The sequence below is a fragment of the Puma concolor genome, chromosome B1, assembly GCF_028749965.1.
Source record: "Puma concolor isolate L17-30 chromosome B1, mPumCon1.1.hap2, whole genome shotgun sequence".
Taxonomy (NCBI): domain Eukaryota; kingdom Metazoa; phylum Chordata; class Mammalia; order Carnivora; family Felidae; genus Puma; species Puma concolor.
The window spans coordinates 111,547,805-111,570,541 of NC_141670.1; the positions used below are offsets into that span (position 1 = coordinate 111,547,805).

The following is a 22,737-nucleotide window of genomic DNA, read 5'->3' on the forward strand; positions in this document are numbered from 1 at the left end:
TTTCTGGTAGTACGAACTCATAGGGATTTATTCTGTGAGTTATAATTCCTTACTTCCATTATTTATTTTGTTGCTCCAATTTCTCTATAGTAGGTCACTGGAAGCTCCTGCAAGTTGACATGCCCCATCACTTTTTGAACACTTCCTTACTTGAATCAGCCATTTGCCCAAGAAGTACTGGTTCCTTCCATTGGAAAATGGCATTTAGAAAAAATCTGGGCTACATATACTCATTGCTACCGAGGCATCATTGCTGCCAGGGGCTCTCAGGGGACAGAGCACATTATACTGATGCTCACATGAACATTTTTAATCCTTTCAGTGGCAAGTATATTTCCTTTGCTCTTCCTGCATAAAAAGCAAGTAAATCTAGTAATATAATAATGAATAATATCATGTGCATAGTGATTTCAAAACATTGTTTCATTTTAGTCCTTACACCTCCTCTATGATATATATGTTGTTAATTATTAGAGTTAACTATTACTAACCCAGATTTGCAGAAAAGCAAACCAATTTAAGGATCAGATTACCAGAATGTGGTAGAGCTAAGCAGTACACTGACTCTACATTTTACAACTTCTTCCATTATACCAAATCAGAAAGATAGATAACATTTCTATTTTTTGGCCTTTTATATAAAAATTTCCTGCATTTAAATATGACAGAGATCTTAGGGGCGCCTGGGTGGCTCAGTTGGTTGAACAGCCGACTTCGGCTCAGGTCACCATCTCGTGGTCCATGGGTTCGAGCCCCGCGTCGGGCTCCGTGCTGACAGCTCGGAGCCTGGAGCCTGTTTCGGATTCTGTGTCTCACTCTCCCTGATCCTCCCCCGTTCATGCTCTGTCTCTCTCTGTCTCAAAAAATAAATAAACGTTTAAAAAAAAAAAGGAGTATTTAAAAAAAAATATGACAGAGATCATCTTGACAACATTTCAAATTAACCATGTATAAAGTAATGTATTTTTATTTCCCCCTGAATTTCACTTGAAATTTTTCTTTTTTGCCAATGACACCAGCACCTTTCAAATATCATTGAAATGTATAATCTGTGGAGCCTGATGTGGGGCTCGATCCCACAACTCTGGGATCGTGACTTGAGCCGAAATCAAGAGCCAGATGCTCAACTGACTGAGCCACCCAGGTGCCCCTGAAATATGTAATCTTAAGTCGTGCTTATTCACCTCTCTTTTTTTCACTATTCCCACTTGGGTGCTAATATCCATCCTGTTTCCCTCTCCACTGATTTTTCCCGTGCAAATCTTCTAATCCAGGTCTGTTCATCCCTCTTAGATTACTTTACAGTCTCCTGGATGACCTCCATTTCCTCCCCCATAATCTTACATTATCATACAACCTTCCATAGTTTCTTTTTTTTTTCTTTCTTTCTTTCTTTCTTTCTTTCTTTCTTTCTTTCTTTCTTTCTTCCTCTTTTTCTTTTTTCTTTTTTTCTTTATTGAGTTCAGTTACCTCTTCCTTGCCCTGAAGTCTCTCCTGTGTGGTCAGCATTATTTCCAAGTATTTACCAACTCCTACCCAGCCCTGCCACTCTGGTCGTCATGCCAGGCCCTTCATCAACTCCTATGTGTGTCCTCTGAGATGTTCCCTCCGCTTAAGCCAAACTTGACTGTCTTCCCAAGGCCCAGCTTGAAATCCACAACTTCTATAAATATAAAAAAGCTATAACACTTAAGCTAGCACTGTCCTCTACTTTTTCCCCATTGACATTAACCTTAAATACCTATCTAACAGAGAAATTTCTTGAGAAAAAATTTTTAACTCAACCAAAATCTTGACCACTCTTAACTTAAAATTTATCTCATGGTAGTTATTTAATAATTCTTTGATCCAAAGAAGTGAAATATCCTGAATTATATTACATGTATTGTACATATCAAATTCACATTGAAAATAGGGAAGATGATTGATGGTACATGAAGCATGACAATTTTTTTTTTAATCCAGCACAAGAAAGAAGAGAAACAAACAAGCATAATTTGAAAGAGCTTCTGGAGGGGTGTCTGGTTGGCTCAGCTGGTGGAACATGCAATTCTTGATCTCAGGGTTGTGAGTTTGAGCCCCATGTTGGTGTAGAGATTACTTAAATAAATAAACTGAAAGAGAGAGAGAGAGAGAGAGAGAGAGAGAGAGAGAGAGAGAAAGAGAGAGAGAGAAAGAGAAAGAAAGAGAAAAAGAAAGAAAGAAAGAAAGAAAGAAAGAAAGAAAGAGAAAAAGATAGAAAGAAAGAAAGAAAGAGAGAGAGAGAGAGAGAGAGAGAAAGAAAGAAAGAAAGAAAGAAAGAAAGAAAGAAAAGAAAGAGGGAGAAAGAAAGAAAAAGAAAGAGGGAGAAAGAAAGAGATTCTGGTTGACTTTAAGTGTAAAAGGCAATCAAAACTAGAAAGTATAATTATCTGAGCTTCCTGATTAATCAAGTTTTATAGAATTTTAAAGACCACTGGAGTGACTAAATTGTTTCATGAGCTCTTATACAACTTACTAGGGAATACGTAACCCAGAAGGATCTTGTAGGAAGGCTAATTGCAGTGACTAAAGTGAAATGCATCTCAGTTATCAAGCTTCCTTCGATGGCAAAATATTTCTGATACTAGCTTGTCACCAATTCTTCTTTTATCTTTCCAGTGTTGTTTTCTAGCATAAAAGCCAGAAGTTCTGAAATATTTCTTTTTGTGTTAAATGACTGAGTATGACTAGTTTATGTTATACCAAAGACCCTTATCCAATTCGATAAAGTGTTTGTACTCAGAGAATTGGCATCTGCCACTTGGTCCTTTGTCATCTGCCTTCTCCCCAGTAAGGACAACTTGTGCTTACACAGATGTCTTTTTTTCTCCCCCCCCACCCACACCCAGTCTTTGGTTCCTGTCCCTCGGAGCCCACACTGAAGCCCCATGTTTTGAAGGTGACCACCCTGAACAAAAGCTCCTCATTTCCTAAGTGACCTCTCTTCTCAAAGGAGTTACTGTTTCCAGGTAACCTGTTCCACTTACACTTTATTGGTTTCAGTTGTTTCAGGATGTGACATGGTTTAATTAAGCATTCTGGCCCAGTTTGAGGCAGGAACCATAAATAAGGAGGAAGTTTATACTTGTACTCCTGGAACAACTCAGGCAACGTCTTATTTTCACTGAGCTGGACAGTTGAATGGTTTGTGAGTTGCTAGGGTAGAAGTGTTTACAGTGGACTCTTGTTCATCATAGCATCCTGCCTTTCAAAGATAGCTATTCTGACTACTATTATATCTTTGTAAAATGATTTAAAACACCATGATAATATTTCTCTATAGATTTATAATTCATGGTATTATCAGCATACGGATGATCTAAGGGAACCGCAGTAAACTTCTTTCTGAGAAATAAATCAGTATCCAAAATACTGTATCCAACCACACAGATCCATAAGAATGCTTCATTTTATATATCTTGCCTTAACAGCTTCCAGAAAATTTCAAGTACCACAACAGAAACTATTCCCTTCTATTATTTCTTCTGCCAGATAAGAATTTACTGACACAAGACTTCTTAAAGAAAAATTGCATAATATATACAAGATAAACAATCTCCAACCCAACTTAATAGCCCAAATAACATATTATTCTTGTTATGTGTCAAAGTACCTATTACCCCGGGCTGGTCTGAGAACCCCTTGGATGAAGGCACTATGCCTTGGATGTAGTATCAACTCAAGAAAATTTCTATTAAATAAAGAAAACCTTGGAGATTCCACTGAACTATCTCAATCATGTATAAAAATGAAAAGAGGGAAAGACACAGTTAAAACTGTACAGTCATACAGGAACAGAAAGAATTCTAACCGATCTCAGGTCCTCGTCATATTATAGATGTGGAAACTAAGGTCAGATCAGTTGTTTACCCAATGTCGCAGTCAGTAGATAGAATTAAACGCAGTTCTCCTAAATCTGCTTTTATGGAGCTTTTAGAAGCATCCGATAATTTTGTATAAATAGCACTTATTAAGTTAGTAAACACCTTTCTGCTGTGTTGTGTATTCTCTGTAGCTGTGATGTCTATTCTTACATTTCACATCCACTTCTAATTGTGCTTAACATCTTGAAAGTATTGACAGCTACAGTTGATTTCAAAGGCAAAAGTAATATTTTATCTCTATATTAATAATAAAGCTAAAGTAGATTCTTAGAGTCCATGTTTGTAATATTAACATTATTTTTAAAATATTTAACCTTGAGATTTAATAGCTCCCCTGAAAGTCAGGCATTTGGGAAAACTGCCATTACTCGCATAGAGCTACATAAAGAGAGAGGTCACTGTCAGTCTAGATTTCAGCCTTGTTTTACAGACAAGGACTATAAACAAGTGAGTTAAAATTGGTAATGAACAGGTCTTCATGCAAAATATATAAAAATCCAAGAAATACATATTCATATAAAATTATTAATGTCAAATAACACTACCACTCCCAATCAAACGGGGACTAGGTTGATACGTTTATAATAATTGTTGCACCCTGGTACTTCTCTTCTTTAATACAAGATACATGGTTTTCTATCGAGGTGTTCCCCATTACATAAGCAGCATAGTAATGATACAGAGTTAAAGGAACATCTCTAGAGAAAGGCCAGGTTGAATTTACAGTGAAGTTCTAAGGGGAAAGAAAAAGGGTTTTTTTCCTGGCAAGCTACTGAAAAAGTGAGGGAAAATGGAAGGAGTAATTCCAACTATACATGCTAAAAAGTCCTTTCCTGAATTCTGTACACACTGGTGGGGAAATCCATTTCTGGCTGGCCTGACAGCTGCGGTGAACTGGGAAGAGAGTGAGAAAGTCAAATATTCACGTGAAAAAGAAACATACAACAAACAAACAAAAAACCCTGGCACTAAGAAGTTAATGAATTAGAAACATTAAAAGGAAATATCTAAAGAATAATATATAATAAATATATATAAGGATTATATATATAATAAAGATACAGAAAATCTATCAAAGCCAGGTACAAGAAACAAAAAGTAGTTGTTGACTTGCATGAGGAGCTCCAGAAGTGTTGACATCTCTAAAGGTCTGAGGACACCAAGACTGCTAAGTTACCAATGAAATCCCTGGGACATTTACTTGAGTGTATTCAAAACAGCAAAATCTATTTAAGACATCACTTTTAAATCACATTTGAATGGCTTTCCTTCAAAACCCTAACTTACATAACTGTCTGATTTTTTTTGAGCTTGGTTAACATAGAACTCAGAAAAACACAAGACTCATTCCTAAAGGTTACTCCATTAGGGCAGAGATGGTCATACAGACCGTGAAGCTTTACAACTTATCTTCTAAACATTTGGTTCCTCCTCTCTATGCCCAGAATTAATTGGTTATTATATAGACCACTTAGTCTCATTAAACTCTCAAAAGGTTGCCAGAGTGCCTCCTATTGACACAGGAAATTTTTTCTCGGTAGCAGTTTAGTGTCATACTGATTATTAAAAGTAGGTCTCTTATTGTTCCAAATTCAAAGATGGGACAGAGTAAGAGTTGGGGTGGGAGGGGATGGCAGAGGGAATATGAATATTTATTCCAGTGGCTTTCAATTCTGGTAGGAATCACCAGGAGAACTTAAAAAATATATAGATTACAGTCCCCTTTCCTTCCCAATCTACTCCAGGATTCTGACTTCTTATTACCGGGATAAAGTCAAATCATTCTGATGAGATTTTCCACAATACTGTACACATTTAAAATCAGAAGTCACTTCTGTGGGAAAAAGGGTCACACTTAAATACTGATGATTCCACTAGCAATTTAAGTAGAACTCCAAAATTTGGGAAGTGCCTTCTTTGTAGTGTCACTGAAAAAAAAAAAAAAGGTGTATTCTTTGTGAGGAAGAAATTATTTTGAGAAATATGAATGAAAAAGTGTGACTCAATGTAAAATATAAACACTAAAAGATTATTAAATATGATGTGAGTAGACTTAACCTCCTTATATTATCACTGACCCCTGCAGTACTTCTATAAAGTATTTTCAGTATTCTTTATGATGTCAAAATGTGCTATAAATATCATTATGGATAAATGAGGTAACTAATACAATTAAAACTTTCATAATAAAGAACACCAGTGAATTAATCCTGGTTTTGTTCAAGATAAAAACATTTATATGTTTTTAGGTTCCAAAACAAATTAAACTCACTCATAGTAGCTTTTCTACATTGATTTTGTCTTTTTACAGTCTTCTTAAAAACTTATCTCAAGCCATATAATTGGGACTATTTTTACCACAATCCCACAAATTTGACAGCTGTAACCCTAAGCTAGTAGTCACCCACTCAATGGTTGAAAGAGGTTCTTTATAAGTAAAAATTAATAAAAACTCAGACTTACAGTACTGGCAAAGAATACCATTAATGGTGCAAGTCACTTATATAAAGATAATTGTTCTAGCCAAGATAGGGTTTATGAATTGAACTACAAAAGGGGATAGAAGGAATGTTAAGGAAGAAGAAAATGGGGTTTAAAAAAATCATGATTGCATAGAAACCTCCGCATGTAAGTAGATATACCTGAACATATTTATTTAGACTCAAATGGGAAATCAACAACAAAACTGTTGAGTTTTTACTTATAAGTAGACATTAGGACATAGGAAGAGCAAATGTCCAGGTAAAGCTCAAGAAATCACCAACCTACCTTATGTTAGTGTGGTTTCTGTAAGTACTGACATATTGATGAAGGGGTTATAAGAAGTTATATAAAGACAATTTGATGTGAGTCCTAAAAAGTGTTATTGGCATTTACCACATGTGAAAAGATCTAGCATGTAATAAATACAAAGGATCACACTATCATGTTGTCATTGTATTTTTCATCACATTATGTTTGGTTTAGTGCCTGGAAATCTTTTTGTACTTGGTTCTTGGCTAAGTATTGTTGCTGTCAGTGTTGGTCTTGCCTTTGGAATCATGCTGCTGAGTGTCTGAGCAGAACACTGAAGGATAGAAAGAATGATTGGGCTATCCACCTTCCTCCTACACCATAGGGTTCACCTACAGACCACCAGAAAAATGCCACAGTCAGCCATTATCTATTGTGTTTCTTTACAAACTCATTCTTATAACACAATAAAAAAGTTATAGAATATATTCATCTCCACAACTGCAAATAAAACATTCTTCCATTTTAATAAAGTACACTAATTAATAACTTTAGAAAGTCTCCATCTCTCCATGTCTCCTTACAACTGGATGATAAGTCCATTATATATACTCAATACGTATTCTCATTGTCATCAACTTAATAACCATGTGGACAAGAATATGGGGGGGGGGGGGGGAGTGTCAGTGAGGGTTCCCAAAGGTTATCCTAAAAACAGTGAGCCTTGTTCCCTTCAAGATAAAAATTATATATAGAAAAAATAAAAGCAAATAACTGATCAGAACCTTTTCCTATGAAATTCAATTTAAAAGACTTGGAAAAAAGTTTGCTTTCATTTTCTATGTAAATCCCCTGCAAAATCACCTTCCTGTGTCAGCTTGTGAATGTGAATATGCAAATACATTTTGAAGTCCTGATACAATTGTAACAAAGAGTGATAATATATCATAGTCTATCCTTGACCGCAACTGCTATATTTAAGGAGCAAATGTTAACTTTTAATAAGTTGATTTTCCAAGAAATCTCATGGAATATTTTGAAGCAATTATGATAGAATCACAAACTTAAATACATAGTTTCCTCTCAAACATGTCATTTAACTTCTTACAGGAACTAGGGAGGTATTCTGAAGATGAAGCAATTGAAGCATTGACAGATTAAATTATTTACTTATTCCCTACATTCAGTGTATGTACAAGACCAAGGAATCATCACCTCTTTTTCCCAATGAACTTTGGAGCCTGGATTCAAATCCCAACTCTGCCACATAATAGCTGCATATGATACAGCAGTTTCCATGAGTCTGAGTCTCAGTTTCCTTATTTGCAAAATGGAGAGAATAATCCCTAATGTGTAGACCTGTCTCTTGATTAAACAGTACAATGTATATAAAGTGCCAGATACAGGGCCATATTGGTACTCAATAAATATTATTATCATATAATTTATACAGAAAACATGAACTCTGGCTTTTTGAATAGTATAAACTAAAATAATAAAGGAAGAACTTCTTAAACATCACAATGCTAAGCACCAGTCATACAGATTGCCTTTTATGACATACGATTCCAGCGAATGTTGTAGACACTATAATGGATTAGAGAATGGCCTGTCCATGCTGAGAAATGGAAAACATATCTACTATTTGAAAATAACTGGTAATCATAAATTTAAATAAGAAGGGTATTTAAGTATATGCTTTTTCCAAGGATGGAATTGTTTTGTTTTGTTTTTTACAGATTCTCTGAAATTATGTTTTTCCAAATTAAAAAAAAAGTGATTGTGGAGAGAATATTATACTCAAAATCACTTCCTACAACTAAATCTTACAAGTCTGTGAGAAATCATTCCTTTTGGCATCCTTCTCAAGTCTAATGTCTCAGGTTCTAGTGTAGAAATAAGACTACACTACAAAGTAGTGTAAGACTGGACTTACAAAGAAATGACTTCAGTTCATATAAGCTAATAATTAGTATAGGAATATCCTCTTATTCCTGTAAAAACCTAGAATATCAGTGTACCATTTGGGGCAAAAAATGTTTGTTTGCTTCAACTAATCTTAATCTTGGTCCCTTTGCTTAAAGGTAAGCTTTATTATAGCTCTATCATAGTATGACACATATACTATATATATTTAATATACGCTATATTTAAATATTAGCTATCCAGACTCAAAGAAGACTGAACATTTTATTCCAAGATAAATTCTGCTTATACTGAGGTTGAAACTAGATCCCCTACTATACAAATTAGTCATTTAAAAAAAAACATGCCACTGACAACTTAGTAAAAGGCTTATAGCCAAGCATGCAATGTGTTTCAAGTTTACAATAATTAAAACTTACTTAAAATGTTTTACAGAGTATAAAACAATAATGCAAAGATTCTTTTAATCAACAGCAAGTTTACAAAAATCTTAAAATGAGATCCAAATATGAAGCTGCCTAATTGATTTAATACTCAATCATTTTTACTTCAGTAAAAATCTTTTCAACACCAGCTTATTTTTTTTTGAGCTCCACAGCTGGCTATTACCTGAATTGGGGCAGGTCTCATCTGAATTTTGCAAATAAGCAAGTTCTTTCGCAAGATACTTTACAAATGGATATTTAAGTGATATATTTAATCATCACTACTACTGATGCATTTCTTTATGGTTATAAAAAGGCAACAGCAAATAAAGTATAATAAGTTTTAGGTTACTTTCCGGAGATGGTGTTCCAGAGTACCACTAATAGGCAACTATCCTTTTTTCATTTCTTTATGAACTACTATTCTACATACCTTAAATAATAATAATGAGGTACACTTTTTTATCTTAAACCAAATTTTAGAACTGGATCAAGTAGTTATGGGGGGGGCGTTGAAAATAAATCTAAAACACCTAAAAATGTCAGTCACTCTTCTAAGCTAGCATTTGTTATGCTGTGTAAAAACTCAAGCATCTGCAGTATAAAAGGGAAGAGGTCCAGAAGGTATGTTTAAAAAAAAAAAAAAAAAAAAAAGAACAAGAACAAATAATAGCTATGCGATTATTCCCCCAATTTTCCTTGGTTCTAGCTTAATGATATTATCTGGATGTGAAGATCAGATAATGCTGTCATAAGACTGCATGATTAACCATCGATCTTGCCACGGTGCTGGATTCAAGCTAAAGCAATGCAGCTAAAACAATGGAGATTCTCAACAACTATTGGCACCTTTCCATTTTAATGATGTAGTCTTTCCACTTCAAGAACGGATAGAAAAGGGGAAAAGTGAACTAGATACAGAAACAAGCCACAGCGAGACCAAGAAATGTTCTAGGTGTATGCGTGGTACTCTAGCTAAGCAAAGTTACTAGGTCACAACTGGATGCTGAACAGTCCTGGCCAAGAAGCAATATACTATGTTTTGGAGAATATAAGATAAAAAAGATACGATCACAGGAAATTGTTTTATGTAACAATGTTCCATTTAGAGGATTAGAAGCAGAACTGTGGTAACTGTCAAGAAGTAAGCCAGCTCCCACAAAAATGGCCAAGGTATTATAAAAAAAGAATTACGGCATCCTTGAAACAAGGCCTTCTAAAGGTCAGACAGGCAATACTAAAGTTTTCTCCCAGAAGGAAAAACAAGAATATGCTTCTAATTTTATTTAATTATGTTGCCTAATAATAGTTACTTCCACTAACTAGTGGTGAAATAAGTAGTAAAACTGAAATGGGACGAATCCCTACATAGTAAGATCTTAATTCAATGTGGGTCCTCACGTGTCTTTCCGAAAATTAGGCAAAGATAGCATCCTCAAAATGGAAAGGTAAACATACCTATTAATGAAGAGGGGTGGGGGAAGCACTGAACATATGGATTATTGAGCATCTGATCTGCAGTGTATCCCCAACCCCCGAGTTATGTTTAACAACAGCTTGTGTACCAACCGCTATTTTTATGCTTTGCTAATGTAATATGCTGTTTATCACATTCTGAAATTATTCAGTGACCTACTTTGTTAATTAAGGCATTTACAGAGATCTTCTTCCCTTATAGAACCAGACCACTGACTAAATGAACACTTCCCTTCCGCCCAGGTGTAAGATTATTTCTATTGTAAAGAAAAAAAATAATGTTTCGAAAGACAGAAAGAGACAATTCTCTAGTTTAATGTAGAGGGAATCCGCGTTTCTTCCTGTTATTTAACCTTGGTCTTTTCACCTAACTGCTACAGCCAGGAGAGAAAATCATAAGATTACTGATGGAAACCAGAAAATAAATGCATTACAATTTTAAAGATGCAAGGACACAGCTCACTGCACCAATATTCTTAGTGCGGTTTCACATAGAACAGTGTGCACCTCCGGAAGGGGAAAGAAAAAGGAGTAAATAAAACCTGAGGCTTATTCCTACCAGCGATCTACATAACACATATCGTCAGTGAGAAGGCGCTGTGCTGAAGGTCTAGTAAGTAGAGATGAGGAACAAGAAGAGAAAAATACTCTACCCTGCTAACCATCAATCAGCCCTTTCCTTCTCCTAAGACAAGTGTTGGGAGTTACTTGGAGGCATAAAGCACCTGGCTCTGAGATTGAGTACACATAACTGAGAAAACCAGAGAAAAACGAAGTGCGGTTTGGCTTGGTTAAAGCGAAGGAAATTTGCCCTGCTCAGGCATCTCCTCCCAATGCAGCAAATTTGGACATGAGCTATAGGCTGCAAACTGAGCTTGGGAATGGTGCAGGGGAATGATGGAGGGAAGGGAAGATGAAGTTGCCGGCTCTGAGGACGGTGGGTTTCTACACGTAGCCTCAGAGGCAAAGGGTTAAAGGGATGTTCCTCGTTACCTTTCTTTTCCGTTCCATACGTTCCCTGGGGATTTTCCGTTGTTTTTTCCTCTCTCTCTCAAGGTTTTTTTCTTTTTCATCCAGTTCAGCCTCTCGAACTTTTTTAATAGAAGCAGCAGCGTGAGCCATTTTGCAGAGAAAATCAGCAGAAGCAGTTTCGGCGGCTCAGTTTCCACTCCCCAGCAAGCCAGGTGATTTTAGAGCTAGATGGAGATACGGTTTTCCCCACCAGGGCAATGGCTGGCGGCCAGAGCACTCACAAAATAATCCACTCCGCCCCCGAGCTAGGTCATAATCTTGCTCCAGCCTCTGCAGCACCCATAATTCACCAGAACGTACCAAGGTCCCAGGCCAAGCCCCCCAGCAGCACACACCTGCACACACGCGGGCATAGGTGTGCACCCACACTGGGAAATGGTCCCAGGGGAAGGCGGAGCACTAGACTTGGAGCTCTTCAGCAGTTGGGTGGCCGCAAGTGCAGGCAAGCATCCTACTAGTTGAAAAAGCCTTCCTTAGACACACATCACCAATTGGAACAGTCTTTGGGGACTCCTCCAGACAGTCTGTGTCTTCCGACTGGAGCCAGGAAGAGGCCACCTCTGTGGAACTGCTAGGGGGTGGGTAGTTTATTGCCGCTTCCAACCACACCTCTATGCAGGGTGAGAAGAAAATGGTGCAGTCTCACTAAATGACTCGCTGCCGCTGCGGGTGCTGCTGCTGCTGCTGCTGCTGCTGCTGCTGCTGTTGCTACGGCAGTTCTGCTGCAGCACATGACATGAATTCCTGCCTTTTAAATCTCAGCCCTTCCCTTCTCCAAGGTTCCTTTCCAGAAAAGAATCAACGCTGCCGTTTGGGGAGAAGACGGGCACAGTTGGCGTTACTTGCCACCGCTATGGCAATACCCGGGTGAGCGCGTCCCGGAAGGGCTGGGAGTAGCCCGGTCCTCACTGTGTCATTTACAGCCCCACGTGAGGCTGCATTAGGGAGCTGCATTAAGCCGGAATCGAAAGGAGCTGTCAGTGAGCACACAGCATAATCTGGGCTCAGCCACGTTACCCTGGGAGAAAAAGTGGGCCCTCCAAAGAGGGGGAGGAAGGCAGAGGCAAAAGGGAGAGGGGGGTAGGAACACCTAAAACCACTCTCCATCATTCTAAGGGGCATACAGGTACTCATTGTTAAATTACCAAAGGCTTCTGTTAAACACCAAATAAGCATTAAGCCATGTGATGAAGTAAAGAGGGTTTAACATTCCTAGATGTTGCTGTTAATGTACCCGAAAGGGAGACTCATTGAATGAAAGGATACAACTCAGTAATCAGGATGAACCCAGCACTTAACCTCCTCCAAAAGCCAAAGGAGAAAATAATTGCCACTGTATGGGCCAGCATGCATGGTTCAGAGGTCAGTGAACTTCTAGCCAGCACTATTAATTTCTTATGTACGGGACGCATAACCCTCCCTGACTTAAACAGCTGAGAATTAATCTCCTAAAAAAAAAAAAAAAAAAGTAGCAGCTTATCAACTCCCTCCTCTGAAAAATCTTGTACATATTTACAAGGAAACACACATAGACATTTAGGCCTCCTGGGAAGATAATATGTGGACTTGGGGAGGATTCCTATATGTTCTTAACCAGGTGAATCATCGCCTGCCACTTGATATAACATAATTGAAACATTTTCTTCCCTGAGGTACTTCAAGATAATCAGTGGTGATGGTGTCAAAACAGTCATTAGGAATGAAGATGGTTCAGGGAAAGCGGTAAGACTGGAGCACAGGGTGTTCTTAACACCATCTGGCATTTTTTCTTCTTCTAAATACTTTTTAAAAAATGTTTACAACCAAGCTACTCTTTTTTGGATCGTGGATGTCCTTTTAACTTAATAACATGTGTCCCAACAAAAATGTGGCTGAGCCACAGCCATACAGTGGTTTTCCCGTTAGTGAGAAGGACTTTTTTGGGCTTCCTCTGGGACAATGCCCTTCCCTAGTCCCTTTAGAACCTGTTCATAGTGTTTCACAATATATTCTTCCCTTTGTAGCTCTCCCAAAAGGAAGGTGGAAAATCACAAGCACAGCTAGAGAAGAAAGTGAGGAGTTACTGTTATAAAAAAAACAAAAATAAAAACAAAAAACAAAACAAAGCAAAAAAACCCAAAAACCCATGTTTATTTCATTAGCCTTTAACGAGCTCAACAGCCCTACTTGTACATTGGACAGTATCAATTGGATTCTGCTGTTTTGTAATGCCAGGAAAATTATACACTTTTAAAACTTCAATCTGATAACAACAACAACAACACATTCTTAGACATGGTTAACAGTCTTAGCCCTCAAGATTCTCTCCCTTTTTCTTTTTTTTAATAATTTATTTTTTCAGTAAACTCTATGCCCAACTCAAGCTCACGACCCTGAGATCAAGAGTCGCATGTTCTACCGATGAAGCCAGTCAGGTGTCCCTCTGTCCCCTCTTTCTACAAGGCTTGAGAGCTGTTTCATTACTTTGTTTCATGAAGAAAAGATAATGAATCAGATGTTAGTTTGTCAGGTGTTAGTTTAACATAAATATTTCACTACGATCGCCAAATCTTTAAAAAGAGTAATTACCCTACTTTGCTTACATATTCTCATAATGTCTTTAGATGCGATGCAGAGAAGGAAAGTCACTGTGTTTTTCTAGTTGAGGACACTAGAAGGCGAATAACGTGTTCCAGATAGTTTTCCCAGGACAGTTTACAATGGCAGGGGGACCAGGTTTCAGCACTCATAAATCAGCCTATCTCGGGAGAAGGAACCCACCCAAAAAGCCCCACTGCAGGCTCTACTACTCAAATCACAAAACAGGAAATCTCAGACTGGGATGAATATTTTTAAATAAAATGAACTGGTCACAAGTCCTTTTTTTTTTTTTTTTAGCGTTCAATCTTTTATTTTTATCTTCCCCAATCATAGAACACTGCTTCCTGGTGAGACGGATGGCAACACAGAACCCTTTTTGGAGCACCAGGCACATGAGGCATCCCTACGCAGTGATAATGTTGTCCCTCTACAACTGACTTATTCAATAGTAAGCTGTTGAGAAAAAGATTTTTTTTTAAAAAAACCATACCTTCTTGTATATTTGTGTTGTTCAGACTTTCCTATGATTTCTACTTGAATGGGAAAAAAATCAGTGCCAGTCTTTCTGAGGAAAGAGAGCAGGGCACACTCACCAGCTGACCTCTGCACAGACAGGGCACCAGGTTCCAGTCCCAGGAGCTCCCAGCCATTTAAAGGATACACGCACCACATTAAAGGCGTCTTCCCATCAAGCTTCCAGCAGAGATATAATACTGGCTGAATTTTAAACTTGTAACAAAAGTCGCTTCCTTCCACAAAGCATCTTGGCCATCAATGGGATAAGCTGGTGTCTGCCTTCAAAGTAAGGAACACACTGTCGTTTACATTTAAACTTGAGAGCCAGCCTAGATAGATTGCCCTTCAGAGAGGACATACTTCATTTTAAAGGCAGGAGAGAAAATGGCCATTTGCTGTCCTCAGTGTCCAGCACTCCATTGATCAGAATCCAAAGAAAATCCTCTGCAGACCTCAGGCATCAGTCAGGGCATCGTTCAATAACAACTGAGCTAGCCATATGCAACTTAATCCCCCTTCTCTCTCCCAGTCTCACCCAGGAGAAGGAGCAATGCAATTAAACAGCATATACTGTCACTCTACCACAAATGGAGTGTGGGTGGTAAGTGGGAAAAGAAGCAGATGCACCACAAAGACGGCTAAAACATCACCTAATCAGGAAGGAAAAAAAAAAAAAGGCAAAGGTTCTGCTCACTTGAGCTGGGAGCCAAGAGTTCATTCTGCTTAAGTGCAATGGTGTTTGTATTTGAGGATTCACATGTGTTCTGAGACTCCCGAATGGTCCGCGTAAGATAATGCAGACTGAACGAATAGTAGCATTCATCCATCCGCCTCCCCACTTCGTTTTACCCAGAGCCAAATCCAAAAGCCAATTTGATAACACTAAATTAAGAGAGCAGAGCTTGCTAATAATCCTAGATCCTACTTCCCGTTCATAACAGTTTCTGTAAGGAGATGATTTGATTAAAATGAGACTATCGAAATGGTATAGTTCTTCTGCTTCTGCCTGAGGAACCCCAGTTCCAAGTCAAAATAAGTGGTGTCTAGAGTTTCAGACAAGGAAGCAGGAGCCTAAAGACCCCTATCCTCCAGCCTCCTAACCGAGCTCATTAACATTTTTGATGTTTCACAGAAACTTTCCAGCTAATAATAATGGTAAGTACACAAGGAGTGAAAAGCTTCCCTCTGGGGATCCCTTCACATAAAGAAGATAAAGCCACAAAAGTGTAGGTCACAAATAGTTAGCATTTTGTCACCATCCTAGGCTGTGGCTCTATAACCACTCTGAGGATCGTCAGGGGATGATCCACAGCAGCCACATTCTCGATGAGCAGAGGGAAGGGAAAGGCACAGGGAAAGGAAAATCAAAAACTGTTCCCAAGGAAAAGACAGAGACAGCCTATCTCCCTGTGCCGCCCACCCAACCTCCATCCCCAACTCCATTCATTCATCCCCAAAATGCAAACCCAGATGAACAAAGATGAATGTGCGTTAGCCTAGCTTGTGTAAATTGGAGGCAGCCTGTGTAAACGGGGCTGGGATTTGCTCATTGTGAAAACTCTTCTGACAGAAAATCCCTTCACTGAGGCTTCTTAATCAAATTTACTTTCTCTGTGCTCACTTTGACGGGAAATAAAGAAATAAGTTCATTCAGGAATTCGAAAAGCCTCACAAGGCTAAAATCTTTCTTCCTCTTAGTTTTCTATATGTTATCTTAGACTGAAAGCCTGGGAATTTATATTTGCCTTTTAAATATTCTTTGTTTAAATTGAAAACTTTCTCACTGTCATCCCATTACTGCACAGCACCTATCTCTGATGCTATCTTTTTATCAACTACAGTTACTGAGGGCCTAATCTGAGTCAGTCAAGAAGCATTGGGGATCCATCAGTGAAAATGATAAAGTCATAAAAATCCAGCTGTTATAAGTGAATTATTTGCAGACCTCCGGCAACATCTCAGTCACTGTGTCCAATCTACAGTGATTACAACTACCAATATTCAGACCTCGAATAGAAAGCTGCTTCACAATTTTCAAATGCTTGGTTTCAAGTTTCAGATTATTTCTACATATCTTCAAATATCTTCTCAGGACTATTCTCTTCTCATAAATGGACTTTTATTCTGGGAAAAAAAAAAAAAAAAAAAAAAACAGACCAATCCTGGATCAGGAAGCCACATAGTCCTTTAGGGATTGACTTAAATTGAGTTAAATTCTAACTCCTGCTGACAATTTGCTGTTGTGGTTTAAAACACATATAACCTGCCATTTGGGTTTGTAACAACTCCCCATAAAAATTCTGCGCATATTTCTTGGTCCTTTTATTTTGGTCAAATAAAAAGCACTAAATTGTGGTTAAGATGTGAAAATGCGGGGTGCCTGGGTGGCTCAGTCGGCTGGGCGTCAGACTTCAGCTCAGGTCATGATCTCACGGTTCATGAGTTCAAGCCCCGCATCGGGCTCCATGCTGACAGCTTGGAGCCTGCCTCGGATTCTGTGTCTCCCTCTCTCTCTGCCCCTCCCCTGCTCATGCTCTCTCTCTCAAAGATAAATAAACATTAAAAAAAAAAAATTTTTTTTTAAAAAGATGTGAAAATGCAATCTTAAACCTGCTAGTCCTGAAGATCCCCGAAGACAGATTTGTGTGCCTTTTATCTATAAAGAAATTTTTATTTTTATTTTAGGATTTATATTTTTACTTGGGAATTATATGTTAGTATTTTAGTATCTTAAAAGAAACAACTTTATTGGTAATGGAGAGAGAAGTTGGACTCAATGCTTGAAACTTGTGCACTTGCATAGTGTCAATTTGAAGTGCTATTGGGACAGGTTGATAGGACATTTTTTTTTAAGTTTATTCATTTTTGAGAGAGACACAAACAGAGCGTGAGCAAGGGAGGGCAGAGAGAGAGACACACACATAATCTGAAGCAGGCTCCAGGCTCTGAGTTGTCAGCACAGAGCCCAACACGACAGGGCTCGAGCCCATGAACCGTGAGCCGAAGTCCACGCTTAACCGACTGAGCCACTCAGTCGCCCCATTGATTGTAAATGTTTTAATTAGATTATTTGCAAAAGGCAAAAGTTAATTTTTCTTGATTGAGACAAACTGTTTTTAATTGTTATTCACGTGATTCCAAATTTAAGCCATGTGTATCTTAAATTTTGTGAAATAATTTATATTTGCATATAAGTCAATAAGGCTTAAAAGCTAGTAAATGTGGGCTTTAAATGACTGAGCTATTAATCCTATACTTTTTATGGACCGTGAATTATAGCTCTCTTACTCAGCATTCCTGGCCGGTAAATTATTAGCAAAAATATCTAATTATACTTCAGAATTAACAACAGAAAGATGGCAGAATGCAATCTTAGAGTATATCCAAATCTGTGAAAGATCAAACATCAAATCAGTGACAGATGTTTAAGATCTCCAGTTTTCCGACCCAATGCCCTTACCATTAAGACAGGGACATAAACACTTCTCGCAATTCCTACAATCAATTCTATACCCAGTAGAGTTTTTGTGCATGGATGCAGCAATAAATATAAAAGACTTCTAAAATATGTTGTTTCAATAACACAGCCATACAAAAAACAATCCCCTTGTGGCTGTGTTGTTGGTACCAGAAAACTGCAGTGCTACAAAGTGCTACTATTGTATCCGTGGGTGGTTAGTAATTTTTATGAACGTATAATAAACATCTGGATTATTACTGCTTCTGGATGCCACCACATTTAGTTAACTATCTCCCCACCTTCCCTACATATACACTAAAATAGAGTTTCCATGAACCATTTTCATTTTTTCACCAACAGATACAAGCTATTCTTTTTATTGCAACCCTTGTTCAATTGACCTATAAATAAAATCTGTTGCTAGGCAGTTAATGTTTCTTGCTTTAGGCATGACCAGCACTTTTCATTTTATACCTACTCATGCAAAGTCATAGTCCATAAATATGGAAACCAAAGCATAAAATTAAATCAAACTTTCTCTGGAAACCACACTTTCAAAGGTAAGGCATAATCAAACCTTTTTCGTGACACGGTGGTTAGATCACTTCTGAATCAAATCAATCACTGAAATACGAAGTATCTACCTATACAGTGTATGTTCCCAGCTAATAGGAGCCAGGTCCCTCAGGCCAACCCTCCCACTGAAGCAAGCTAGGAATGCTGGATAAAATATAAGTAACTTCGTATAAGCCACAAATAGCGGGCATGATAATAAGGAATTTCTGAAGGAAAATGGAACCACTGGGAGATAAACAGAGAAACTGCTTTTGTTTCCTGAGTGTATTTCCCTAGAAATTTTAAACTTTCATTCTTAAAACATCGTAAGTAAGAGGGCAGAAATCAAAGGTCAGTGTCTATACAAGATGGAGGGTCCACTATGGGACCTCCCTACAATCATCTGAAACCTCAAAAAGCCATACCCTTAGTCTAAGGGTAGAATAATAAATAACCAGTTCTCCAGCAGGTTTACAAACTGGGTTTTACTTTCTGGGGTTTCAACAAAACGCAAGCCTTGAATTTGGCTTAGGGTGATCTCCAAATCATTTTTAACCACAGAGCCTGAAGTGAATATATATCTTCTGTGAAGGATTGACCTCCATCCTTGGCCTTGAATTATGTGCATAAATAATTTTCCAAGTACAGTGATCAGCAAACAATCAGAGATGATCAAGCATATAGCAGAAACAACAGGACAGAGAAACAGACCCTTAAAACCTTCAAATAATAGAACTATGGACAAACCACTGACACAAAAGGGATGAGTTATTAAAAGAAACAAACAATAAAACAAACAAAACAAAAAACAAACAAACAACAATGACAACAGTTTCCCCGAAGTAATATCATTTATATTTATATATCATTTATATAATTATATATCATTTATATATCATTTATATTTACATAAATATAAAAGCATTAAAGCATATAAAGCATTTAGTCGGGAGTTAAGTAATCTGAACTCACTGAGCTCAAGCTTATTTCACGTTTTTACCTCTCCCTGTCCACCAAGCTATGCTAATTTGAGTAAGAACAGATAACAAATGTTAGGTAAATGAACATTTTAAGCATCGAAGGAATTGTAGAAATAATATGTACTGTAGGATTATATGTATTTATAATAGGACTTTAGAAGGTCTATTTTTTTCTTTATAAAAAAATATTTTTGCATCCTTCAACATTTGAGAATTCAAAACTGTCACCAAAATCGAATAAGATGTAACTGAAAAATATAGTAGAATAATTTCACATATTGAAAATTTTATGTGGAAACAAACGTGGCTTCAGTAAAAACTTTCATCAATATTCAACCCAATTAACTTAGTAAAGTAAAAACATCTCTGGAATTTTTACTGTTTCAAGTCCTGTGATACATTTAGCTCTCAATGTCTTCACAGAAAGCAAATTACCTTTTCTTCCCTCATTTCTTGAAAGACAGAATAGAGGCTCCCTTACCTTTTACTTAACAAAATCTCTCCATTCCTTCTATGAACACAAATGCCCACTTAAAAGCTTGTAGCTTACAGCATTATCAGCAGTAACAAAACATCCATCAACCAATGAATGGATAAAGAAGATGTGGTGTACATGTGCAATGGAGTATTACTCAGCCATCAAAAAGAATGAAATCTTGCCATTTGCAAGGGACATGGATGGAGCTAGCGTAGTATGCTAAGTGAAGTCAGTCAGAGAAAGACAAATACCGCATGATTTGAGTCATATGTGGAATTTAAGAAACAAAACAGATGAGCATATGGGAAGGGGAGGAGAAGAGGGGGAAACAAACCACAAGAGACTCTTAATGATAGAGAACAAATTATGGGGTGGATGGAGGCAAGTGGGCAGGAGATGGGCTAGATGGGTGATGGGTACTAAGGAGGGCACTTGTTCTGACTAGCACTGGATGTTGTATGTAAGTGATGAATCACTGAATTCTAATCCTGAAACCAACATTGCACTGTATGTTAGCTAACTAAAATTTAAATAAAAAAAATAAAGTCTGCCTTTTTTATTACCTATAGGCACACTACATAATATGAAACATTAAATAAACCAACTAAATGTTGTTCACTAAACATTTTTATTTAATGTTTTATAGATTCAAAATTATTACAGGAAGACACAGCTGAGGCATCAGTGACTTCCTGTTAGTTGCTAAAGGCAGATATTCCAAAGCAGTATTCATCATTTGTATTCTAATTAAGCATCTTTTTTCATTAATTGATCGAATAACAGAGATTTGATATGTTATAAAATCGAGCTTTTTATTTGTGTGATGAAGGGTCTTGGGGGCGGGTTTTGAATTCCAACTTGGATTCTGTAATGTCAAGTACGTTACCTAGCCTTTGTAAGCTCCAATCTCCTTTTATATAGATTTTTAGGTAATGTCTACCTGACAGAACCGAGAGAAATAGCACGTGTCAAACATCTAGTAGGTGTTCAGTAAGTAGTGACTACTGTGGTTACTGTTCTGAGAAAAACAAACACACACAAAACATAAATATAAAAGCACGAAAGGGAAGAAAAGTAGGCTTTTGAGACAGAAACTAGGGGATAGACAGAAAATGAGACAGGGTCACCCCCAAAAATAGTGTGTGGGAAGAAAATGCTGATCACTCTGGGGCACCTGGGTGGCTCTGTCGGTTAAGCGTCTGACTCTTGATCTCAGCTCAGGTTATGATCTCACACTTGGTGAGATCACACCCTGTGTTGGGCTCTGCACTGATAGCGTGGAGCCTGCTTGGGATTCTCTCTCTCTCTCTCTCTCTCTCTCTCTCTCTCTCTCTCTCTCTGCCCCTGCCCTACTCTCTCTTTCCCTCTCTCTATCAAATTAAACAAATAAACTTAAAAAAATGCTGATCACTCTGTAAGTGTGTTCATACTTCTTAAGGCTATGTGTTAACGATAAAGCTTGTAACACTGTGGAATGAGTCTTAAAAATCAGGCAACATGGGTTATGGTCTGAATGTTTCTATACCTCCCGCAAAATTCATATGTTGAAATCCTAACTCCAAGTGTGCTGATGTTAGTAGAGAGGGCCTTTAGGAGGTGATTAGGTCATGACTGAGATTACACCTTTATAAAAGAGACTCCACAGAGCTCCCTGTGTCCTTTCCACCATGTTGGGATCTAAGAAGTCTGCCACCTGAAAAAGAGCCCTCATCTCACCTGACCACGCTGGCACCCTGATCTTGGATTCCCAGCTTCTAAATTTTTTTTAACGTTTATTTACTTTTGAGACAGAGAGAGACAGAGCATAAAAGGGGGAGGGTCAGACAGAGGGAGACACAGAATCCGAAACAGGCTCCAGGCTCCGAGCTGTCAGCACAGGGCCCAACGCGGGGCTGGAACTCACGGACCGCGAGATCATGACCTGAGCTGAAGTCGGATGTTTAACCCACCGAGCCACCCAGGCACCCCTGGATTCCCAGCTTCTAGAACTGTGAGAATTAAATTTCTGCTGTTTGTAAGCCACCCAGTCAATAGTGTCTTGTGATAGCAGCCTGAACAGACGAAGACAAAATCTGTGCCTGAGAAAGTATTTATTAACCCCATGATAACACAGCTCCTTATGGTCATACTACTTAAATGAATTCAGTACCAATTCAGTACCAGGCTTCAATATTCATAAAGGGACACCATGTAAAAGCTCTGTTTTGAATGGAAAAGCAAAACAAATAACAATTACCATTAGACTACCAACTAGGCATAGTTCCAAATGGAAGGTTCTGTTATAGCTTCTTCCGCAAATGGATTTATTACTAATGCAAAGTAATAAATAGTCAGGAAATGGAATGCTTTTTCACTCTCATAATTAATCCCTAAAATTCGGTTTTAGGAGAGAGCAGAACGGGCCCCATTGCCATAAATATAGAAAGCCACAGTCAACCAGTCCATCAAATTGGCACCTAAAATATTTGAACAAAATTTGTCAAAATAAATGCTTTCTGTACTCATAATAAATACTGAAGATAATATTCCATTGTTACTGAAACAAAACAAAAACAGGGGTGCCTAGGTGGCTCAGTCAGTTGAGCGTCCGACTTTGGCTCAGGTCATGATCTCGCGGTTCGTGAGTTTGAGCCCCACGTCGAGCTCTGTGCTGACAGCTCAGAGCCTGAAG

At 37.9% G+C, this 22,737-nt stretch overlaps 1 protein-coding gene across 7 annotated transcripts in view; it reads right to left on the reverse strand.

Moving 5' to 3' along the window:
• The window catches only part of ANK2 (ankyrin 2), a 673,807-nt gene that overhangs the window by 262,276 nt on the left and 388,794 nt on the right, over positions 1-22,737 (reverse strand). Inside the window, exon 1 of one of the 7 annotated variants that reach the window (XM_086704348.1) lies at positions 11,459-12,324. The exons of 5 other annotated variants lie outside the window; for them this stretch is intronic. In XM_086704348.1, the coding sequence (XP_086560474.1) occupies positions 11,459-11,587 (129 nt within the window). In that variant the 5' untranslated portion in view covers positions 11,588-12,324. Of the gene's footprint in view, positions 1-11,458; positions 12,325-22,737 lie in introns of those variants that run through there. One more of the 7 variants, XM_086704356.1, reaches the window with a different exon arrangement.